Source organism: Mchenga conophoros, linkage group LG20 (genome assembly GCF_057382185.1).
Source record: "Mchenga conophoros isolate Kocher_MC1m ecotype Shallow Benthic linkage group LG20, M_conophoros_male_GT1.1, whole genome shotgun sequence".
Lineage (NCBI taxonomy): Eukaryota > Metazoa > Chordata > Actinopteri > Cichliformes > Cichlidae > Mchenga > Mchenga conophoros.
In genome coordinates this window covers 36909165-36918972 of record NC_140545.1, presented here as the reverse complement: position 1 = coordinate 36918972, position 9808 = coordinate 36909165, and the positions used below count along the sequence as shown (strand labels likewise).

The window sequence follows — 9808 nt, the reverse complement described above, 5'->3', positions numbered from 1 at the left end:
TTGTTTACGGAAGTGCGCGCCGTGGGAGAGGCGTGTCCTGGCGACTGTCGTCATTGGGAGTCCCTCTTCACTGTTGCCGGCCCACTTGCAGCTGATTACCTGACCAGTGGTTGGTAATCATTCCTCCAGGCTAGAAAGGGGTATTTAACCTGGACTCGCGGCGACAGTCGACGTGGGATTATTACTCCGAACTGGTACAGTCTGTGCGAGCAGTGTGAGTGTGTTATTCGGCTAGCGTGTGGCTAACGCTGGATTTTCCTTCTTCCTCCAGGAGGGGCGAGCGGAGAAGCGAGTTGGGGAGCACACACACTAAGGGAGTTACTACACGGAACGCACTGGGAGCAAGGGACGAGCACGATTGGAAAATTGCACTTTTGAATGGATTGTTGGACTTGTCTGTTTCACTGTAAATAAACGCACTGTGTTTCTGTGAGCAAGAACTGCGCCTGGGTCCCTCTTTTCCGTGACAGAATAATCCCACCACCATGGACCCAGCGGATTCTGCTTCACGCCAGCTGTCTATCCAAGCGGAGGTTTTGGAGCGACACGAGGAAATGCTGAAGCACGTTTCAAAGGAACAAACCGCGCTTCTGCAAGCCATGACAGAGCTTAAAGGTATGTTGATTTCCTCACCTAATACGGCTCCAACGCAGCCCGCCCCTTCGCTGGAAGCCGCGGCAGCCTGTCCGCTTCCTCCTTCACCTCCACCGCGGCAGCGGGAGTACTCACTCCCCGCACCTGAAAAATTTGACGGCGAGTTGGGGAGGAGCCGGGGTTTTTTGACGCAATGCTCTCTTGTGTTTAGACAGCAACCTTGTGCCTTTGCCTCTGATTCTGCTAAAATCGCTTATTTGGTGCAACTTATGACTGAGCGGGCGCTTCAATGGGCTCAGGCAGTTTTAAATACCCAGCCCTCTGTGTCATATGACGTCTTTCTCAGCAAGTTTCGCTGTGTGTTTGATAAAGGCGCTAGCTCGGATGCTGCAGGTCATCGCATGTTTTCTCTGAAGCAAGGTAGGAGGAGTGTTGCTGACTTTTCCGTGGAGTTCTGGATCCTGGCGGAGGAGTCGGGCTGGGAGGAGAAAGCACTGCGTGGAGCCTTCCTCAACAGCCTTAATGAGAATATTAAGCGTGAGTTAGCAACCAAGGAACTGCCTAAAGCTTTGTCTGCTCTAATCAATATGTGTATTGACTTAGACGACCACATGCAGGAGTTCGGCAGAAGAGCCGGGGATGGTCGGCGGCCTGCTGGGGGCACGGGTACATCTAGGGACCTTCCTACTCTGATGTGGAGAAGTGAGGAGGAGGAGCAACACGGGGATGAAGAGCAACCCATGCAGCTCGGCGGAGCCAAGCTTTCCTCCTCTAGACTGGGGCGCAAACAACGGACTGGTGAGTGCTTTCTTTGTGGAAAAAGAGGACATTTTGTTGACTCCTGCCCAGACCGAGTAAAAGAGTCGGCCCGTCAGTAATTGTGGGGATACTGGCGGGCGCCACAACAAAAGTGTTCCCTTACCTCAGCTGCCCTGCTAAATTAATGTCTCACTCCCTCACTCACTCCTGCTGCGCACTCATTGACTCTGGTTCTGAACAAAATTTCCTAGACGAAGAGTTAGCCAACATCTTAGGCCTGCCCCTACTTCCCCTTCCAGAGGTCCTGAAGGTCTCAGCCTTAAATGGCGGCCATCTAGCCTCCGTCACACATCGCACTCAGGAGGTTACACTCATTATTTCGGGAAATCACTCTGAGAAGATCAGTTTGTTGGTATTCAAAGCCCCCCACACCCCACTGGTACTGGGATTTCCTTGGCTCCAACATCACAACCCCCAAATCGACTGGGCCAAAGGGTGTGTAACTGGCTGGAGCACGCGGTGTCATGAACAATGTTTACTTGCCGCTGTCCCGGACAATCCTGGGACCGCCTCTGCGAAAAGCTCCTCACCCCCGACCTTTCCTTGGTGCCCGCCGACTACCACGACCTCGGCCAGGTATTCAGCAAAAATAAGGCGTTGTCTTTGCCTCCACATCGGCCTTACGACTGTGGAATCGACCTACTCCCAGGCGCTCCCCTGCCAGCAAGTCGGCTCTACAGTCTGTCTAAACCGGAACGCGAGACCATGGAATGCTACATAACGGAGTCTCTGGTCACAGGTATTATTCGCCCATCTACTTCGCCTTTAGCAGCAGGATTCTTCTTTGTAAAGAAGAAAGATAAGAGCCTGCGTCCCTGCATTGACTTTCGAGGGCTGAACAAGATCACTGTTAGGAATAAATATCCACTCCCCCTGCTGGCCTCGGCATTCGAACTATTACAGGGGGCAGTCCTGTTCACCAAACTGGATCTTCGGAGTGCCTATCATCTGGTTCGCATCTGCAAGGGTGACGAGTGGAAGACGGCTTTCAACACCCACCTGGGGCACTTCGAATACTTAGTGATGCCCTTCGGTCTCACTAACGCCCCTGCGGTCTTCCAGGCCCTGATTAATGATGTGCTCAGGGACTTTATTAACCATTTTGTCTTCGTGTATCTGGATGACATTCTGATTTTTTCCAGGTCGCAGACTGAGCACATCAACCATGTACGTCTGGTCCTACGGCGCCTATTGGAGAACCGCCTTTTTGTGAAAGCGGAGAAATGTGAGTTCCATGTGGAAACTGTTTCTTTTCTGGGTTTCATTGTGGAACAGGGGCGTTTGCGAGCTGACCCGGCCAAAGTCAAAGCCGTAGTGGAATGGCCTATTCCCAAGACCTGCAAGGAGGTGCAGAGGTTCCTGGGCTTCGCCAATTTCTACCGCCGCTTTATCAGGGATTTCAGCAAGGTAGCCCTTCCTCTAACCAACCTAACTTCTCCTAAGTTGTCTTTCCAGTGGTCCTCCGCAGCCCAGCAAGCGTTTGATCGGCTCAAGCACCTGTTTTCCTCGGCTCCGGTCCTCGTCCAGGCGGACCTCGGCCGGCCTTTCGTCGTCGAGGTGGACGCGTCCGATTCGGGCGTGGGGGTGGTTCTCTCCCAACGGATCGACGGCAAGTTTAATCCCTGTGCGTTCTTCTCCCGCAGGTTGTCTCAGGCCGAGAGAAATTACGATGTGGGCGACCGGGAGTTGCTCGCCATCAAGTGGGCCCTCGAGGAATGGCGACATTGGCTGGAGGGCACTGAGCAGCCTTTCGTGGTGTGGACGGACCACAAAAATCTGGCGTATCTCCAGGCAGCCAAGCGCCTCAACGCCCGACAAGCCAGGTGGGCCTTATTTTTTACTCGTTTTCACTTCTCCATTACTTACAGGCCCGGTTCTAGGAACACTAAGCCAGACGCGTTGTCGCGCCAGTTCGCACCCGTGACCGATGAGGACGAGAAGGAAAAACCCATCCTGCCCCCCACCTGCATTGTGGGTGCACTAACATGGGAGATTGAAAAGGTGGTCAGGGACGCCCAGCGACAGGAGCCCGACCCTGGCACGGGTCCGAAAGGGACGCTTTATGTTCCGGCCGCAGCGCGTAGTCAGGTCATTCACTGGGCACATACTGCCAAGTTTTCGTGCCACCCAGGTAAAAATCGCACTGTCTCCTTTCTACGACGTTTGTTTTGGTGGCCCTCTCTTGTTCTCGATGTCCAGAACTATGTTGCGGCATGCCCGGTGTGCGCACGGAACAAAACCTCCAACTCACCTGCTTCTGGCCTCCTGCGACCGTTACCCACTCCAAAACGCCCGTGGTCGCACATCGCCCTGGACTTCGTCACCGGCTTGCCTCCCTCTGCAGGTAACACCTCCATTCTAACCATTATTGACCGTTTTTCCAAGGCCGCCCACTTCATTGCTCTGCCCAAGCTCCCTTCTGCCTTGGAGACGGCCCAGTTACTGACGCAGCATGTGTTTCGGCTCCACGGCATACCCCAGGACATTGTTTCCGACCGTGGCCCTCAGTTCACCTCGCGGGTTTGGAAGGAGTTCTGTGCAGAATTGGGAGCTCAGGTCAGTTTGTCCTCCGGGTTCCACCCCCAAACTAATGGTCAGACCGAAAGGGCCAATCAAGAGCTGGAGGCCATGTTGCGTTGCGTCGCATCATCGAACCAAGCGACCTGGAGCGAGCAGTTGGCCTGGGTGGAGTATGCCCACAACGCAAGCACGTCATCAGCGACTGGACTCTCGTCCTTCGAGGCGTCGCTGGGGTATCAACCCCCTCTCCTCTCCATCTCTGAGGGAGAGCTGGCGGTTCCCTCGGTCCAGCACCACCTTAGGCGCTGTCGTCGGGACTGGCGGGCCAGGCGCGCAGCACTCCTGAGAACGGCCGAGCGGAACAAGGCATTGGCGGATCGCCGTCGCACTCCTGCTCCGGATTAACAGGTCGGCCAGCGGGTGTGGCTCTCCAGCAAGCACATCCCTCTTCGGACTGAGTCCAAGAAACTGGCCCCTCGGTCTCTTGGCCCCTTTGCCATCCAGGAGGTCCTGAACCCGGTGACGGTCCGGCTGGCCCTTCCGCCTGCTATGAAGGTACATAACGTCTTCCATGTTTCTCAGGTTAGGCCCGTCCGGACCAGCCCTTTGTGCCCGCCCCCTGGGCCCCCACCACCCGCCCGGATTATCGACGGCGCCCCGGCGTATTCCATTACTCGCGTAATGGATGCCCGGCGCCGCGGTAGGGGCTTTCAGTTTTTGGTGGATTGGGAGGGGTACGGTCCGGAAGAACGTTCTTGGGTGCCGCGGTCTGCCATTCTCGATCATCGCATGGTGAGGGAATTCCGCCGCCGGCATCCGGACAAGTTTGCCAGGTCGCCCGGAGGCTCCCGTTAGAGGGGGGGTACTGTCACGGTCGGACGGCCCTTTCCGGACGACCCTGCTTGTGTTTATGTTTTCTGTATGTGTGTTTGCTTCTCCCTCCCTGGCCCTCGGGGTTGTTTACGGAAGTGTGCGCCGTGGGAGAGGCGTGTCCTGGCGACTGTCGTCATTGGGAGTCCCTCTTCGCTGTTGCCGGCCCACCTGCAGCTGATTACCTGACCAGTGGTTGGTAATCATTCCTCCAGGCTAGAAAGGGGTATTTAACCTGGACTCACGGCGACAGTCGACGTGGGATTATTACTCCGAACTGGTATAGTCTGTGCGAGCAGTGTGAGTGTGTTATTCGGCTAGCGTGTGGCTAACGCTGGATTTTCCTTCTTCCTCCAGGAGGGGCGAGCGGAGAAGCGAGTTGGGGAGCACACACACTAAGGGAGTTACTACACGGAACGCACTGGGAGCAAGGGACGAGCACGATTGGAAAATTGCACTTTTGAATGGATTGTTGGACTTGTCTGTTTCACTGTAAATAAACGCACTGTGTTTCTGTGAGCAAGAACTGCGCCTGGGTCCCTCTTTTCCGTGACAGCGATGGTGACTATTCATCCTTCATCGAACTTTGCCCGAGTGGGTACTCCTTCATCAGCCGGCCTCGGACGTCGGGTCGAGGAGGTGGTGTCGCTGCGCTGTTTGGAAGCCGGTTTTACTGTCGCTCAGTAATTGTCGGATACGTTTCATAGTTTGAACTACAGCTGGTTAGAATTGGAAATAAAGATCCGTTTTACTGCGCTGTAATGTATCGTCCACCTGGCCTAAACAGCATGTTTTTAAAGGAGTTCAGTGACTTTTTATCCTCGACTTTGAAGCTGTCCAGACTGGTTATAGTCGGGGATTTTAATATACACGTTGATGATGACTCTGACCTCTTTGCCAGAGGTTTCCTTAGCGTCATGGATTCTTTTCATTTTACTCAGCATGTGTCTGGTCCCACACACACCCAAGGACACACACTGGACCTTGTTTTTACTTTAGGTTTAAACATTAATTTTTTTTGTACTGAGGACATTTTTATTTCAGACCATCGCTGTATTCTTTTCATCTGTCCCTCTCTCCTATTCGACATGTGGTTAGCTCTCGCATCTTAAATTTAACTGCTGTTAAATTTTCCGATGCTTTTAATTTAGTTTTATCTCCTTATAACAATGTTCATCTGTTAAGAAATCTTTTTAATAATCATTGTCTTTGTATTTTAGACAATGTTTGTCCTGTCAAAACTAGACTAGCTCCGGTAAATGACAGCATTCGCTTCTTAAAGCGTTGCTGCCGTAAGGTTGAGCGTTTATGGAGGAAAATGCGTTTGCATGTCCATCTCCTTCATCTAAAGGACCTTTTAGTCTCTTTTAACACTTCAGTTCGAGATGCGAGGGCGGCCTATTTCTCAGATTTAGTGTCTAAGAGCAGAGGTAACCCCAAGGCACTATTCGACACCATTAGTGATATTGTTGCTCCTGCTCCACTTGCTGTCCCAATTTCATCAAATGAAGATTGTGAAAAATGTCTTTCTTTCTTCGTTGAAAAAGTGAGGAACAGTTTCTCTCCTTCTGTGTCTCTCTTGTCTGCTCCAACTCAAGCTAGGCCTGTAATTTTAGAAAGATTTTTACCTGTGTCCTTACCAGAGCTGGTCAAGTTAGTTAATTCGATGAAAGCGTCCTCCTGCTCTCTTGATATTTTACCTGGATCTGTGTTTAAAAATGTCCTTCAGTCTATCGGTCCGTGTGTTTACAATTATCAATACCTCACTGGTTTCTGGTCAGGTCCCTGTTTATAGTAAGAATGCTGTCATTCACCCACTGTTAAAAAAACCTAAGCTTGATGCTTCTCTTCTCAGTAGCTACAGACCGATTTCAAAATTACCGTTCATTGCTAAGATTTTAGAAAAGGTTGTTGCTAAGCAGCTTATAGCTGTTCTGGATGAAAACAGCATTCTGGATAAATTCCAACCTGGTTTTTGTAGAGCTCACTCTGCTGAAACTGCACTCCTTAGAGTCTCCATTTTGATGAGATGTGATGCAGGCGAATGCTCCGTACTGTTGATGTTGGACCTGCGTTACAGAAAAACACTGAAATATACACTACAATGGGAAAGTACAAGAGGAAAAAAAGAGACCTCTGCTCATGCTGGGCTCCTGGGAGGACAGCATGAGAACAGGAAACAACAAAACTCCTCTGCACAGAAAGCACATAAATGTCCACAGCACAACATTATGGAGCACGTGACCAGCCACAGGGTCGGGTGGGGGGTGAGGAGTAAGCCAAAGCAAACACAGCAGCCATCCTGCCCTGCGCTATTATTCCAGCACGGGCTCAGACCCGCCGTGTTCCCAGGAGGGAACAAGCATCGAAGGCGTTTGGAAAGGGAGGGGGATGAGTGCGTATCAGTGTATGTGTGTGTGTGTGTGTGTCCAGAGTTCAGCTGAGACAGTGTCCTTCGCCCTGCCAGGCTAAGTAAACAGTCTTCCAGCCAACCCAGGTGGCCTTGCATGGAATGGGAAGGAACAGACTCAACACAGTCGTTATCAGGGTGTTGTTGTTCAGCTCCAGCCTTGAGACCGCAGCTGGCGCCGAGAGGGTCTCCGCATGAAGTGATGGTGCTTTTTACTTTAGTGCGAACAACTCATATGAATTTCAAAGCTGTTCTACAGTCCAACACTGGTCTCTCAATCTCCCGTTGGAGAGCCGCGAGGTTCTCCATGATGTTATCAAACTTACGCTCCGTGATGTTGTCGTTCTTGTGCTCAAAGAGACGATTCTGAGAACTCACGACCGCAGTGAGCTGCTCCAAGATGTGATCCAGAGATCTTATTCTGAGTGTTCACGGCAGCCGTAAGCCTCTCCAAGATCTCATCTGTGCTGCACTCAATGAGCCCATTCAGCCAATTCAGCCACTCCTCCACCAGCTACACCTCCACCACAATCGTCACTGCTGCCCGCAGCACAGCCCTTATCCTCGCTACCCATAGCTCCGTCTTCAGTGTCCCCTCTCCCTGTAGCTCAGCCATTGGCTCTGTCATCAGCAGCTACATTTGCACCTGAACCATTAGCTCAGTGGCCGCTAGCTCAGTCATCTACTCAACCACCAGCTCCACTTTCTCCCCAACTGTCATTACTACCTCTAGCTCAGTTTCCTGTGCAGTCATCTACTCCACCACCTACTCTACTCTCACCACAACCGTTACAACAGCCGCCAGTTCAGTCTTCAGTTCAATCCCCTAGTCTGCACACTCACCCACCTGGTCGGCTACACATTCTGCCAGGGGTCCCAATACCCTCTGGCCCTGCATCTGCTCCTGCTGGAAGCTCGGGTGAGCCCGGCCAACACCTGTGGCTCCCACGCCATCGCCTATGGTTTCTCCAGCCTCCGTGTCTTCATCTGCCTCGCCTGGTCCTGCGGTTGTTACACCGCCGTCCAAGGTACATCCAGCACCTCAGCATCGTCCACTTTCTGGGCCTCCAGCCGGACGTCATCGCCGTCGTGGGCGGCCTCCGGACCAGCACTGTCGCCGCCGTTGCCGTCCGCACGGTCGGCCCCCAGAACTGTTTCCATGCCGCTGCCGTTGCCGCTGCCGTTGCTGCTGCCTTCCGCGCGGCCGGCCCCCTGAACAGCTCTGTCGTCGTCGTTGCCGTATAGTCTAGTGTCTTAGTTTGGCTTTCTTGTATTCTGTTTAGTTTTCTCAGTATTTGGTAGCCGCCCTCTATGTCTCTTTGTTGTTGTTCTCTGTGTTTCTTAGTTGCTCTGTCTCCCCTAGTCAAGTTCGCGTCTCTGTGTTATACTTCCTGTTTTACTTTGAAGGTCTGTGTCTTATGTGAATGTGTCCTGCTTTGCTTCCTTGTCTCGTCAGTTCTGATTTCTCCCAGCTGTGCCCTCCTTCTCTGTCTCATTCCCCTCGTTACTTCCCAGTGTATTTAAACCCCGTGTTTCTCTGAGTCAGTGTCGCGTCGTCCCTCATGCTGTGTGGATCTCCCTGTGTTGTCATGGTCCTGGGTCAAGCGACCCAGTGTTTGAGTTTATGTATCTTTTGTATTTATTTTGTGCCTTAGCTTAGTGCACCTAGTTAATTTCTAGATTACTGTGTAGTCCTGTTTCTTAGTTATGTCATCTCCCCTGTACTAAGTCTCCCTGGTTCATGTGTCATGTCTGTGTGGTTATGTTTGGTTCTTTGTCTAGTCTGTCTGTGACATGTGTCTCCCAGTGAGTTTAGTTTGTGATTTAGCAGTTTAGTTTAGTTTGCTTTTGAATGACTTTCCCCTGCCAGCAAATTAAGCTGAGTCTCTCAATGCAATTTCAATTGTATTTACAAATGCATGAAAGCTGGAGCAGCAACGGGACAATTATAAACGTCACGGCTCCCCGAACCTCAGTAAGATGCCAGCCGAGGGAGCTAACAGTAGTGATCATCACGGCCGTGTACATTCCACCGGACGCCAACATAACCACGGCGCTCTCTATCCTGCTGAACACCATTAACAAACAGCGGCGGGCCCACCCGGACGGTGTTCACATAATTGCAGGTGACTTTAATAAGGCCCACATAAAGACTGTGCTCACAAAGTTCTATCAGCATGTCAAATGTCCCACCAGAGGAGAGAACACTCTAGATCAGGGGTCTCAAACTCCAGGCTTCAAGAGCCGGTGTCCTGCAGGTTTTAGATCTCACCCTGGGTCAGCACACCTGAATCAAATGATTAGTTCATTCCCAGGCCTCTGGAGAACTTCAAGACATGTTGAGGAGGTCATTTAGCCGTTTAAATCAGCTGTGTTGGATCAAGGACACATCTAAAGCCTGCAGGACACCGGCCCTCCAGGCCTGGAGTTCGAGACCCCTGCTCTAGATCATGTTTACTCCAACATTAAGCATGCATATGGAGCCATACCCCTCCCACACCTCGGTCAGTCTGACCACCTCTCCTTCCTGCTCTCCCCAGCCTACACCCCCCTCAGACGCAGTGCAGGCCCACCACAAAGACTGTTACAACCTGG

At 52.1% G+C, this 9808-nt stretch overlaps 1 protein-coding gene across 2 annotated transcripts; it reads left to right on the top strand.

Moving 5' to 3' along the window:
• Window positions 1–459: 459 nt before the first annotated feature.
• LOC146551377 (uncharacterized) lies at window positions 460–5318 on the top strand. 2 transcript variants are annotated; one of them, XM_085260114.1, is made up of 3 exons: window positions 460–615; window positions 1015–1392; window positions 5161–5318. In XM_085260114.1, exons 1-3 carry the CDS (start codon window positions 486–488, stop codon window positions 5265–5267), a joined length of 615 nt encoding a protein of 204 aa, XP_085116240.1. In that variant the 5' UTR covers window positions 460–485; the 3' UTR covers window positions 5268–5318. The 2 variants fall into 2 exon arrangements, 1 of the variants encoding a protein (XP_085116240.1); XR_014890180.1 differs by lacking the exons at window positions 460–615; window positions 1015–1392 and adding an exon at window positions 4912–5083 and having other exon boundaries at window positions 5161–5294.
• The last annotated feature ends 4490 nt before the right edge of the window (window positions 5319–9808 follow it).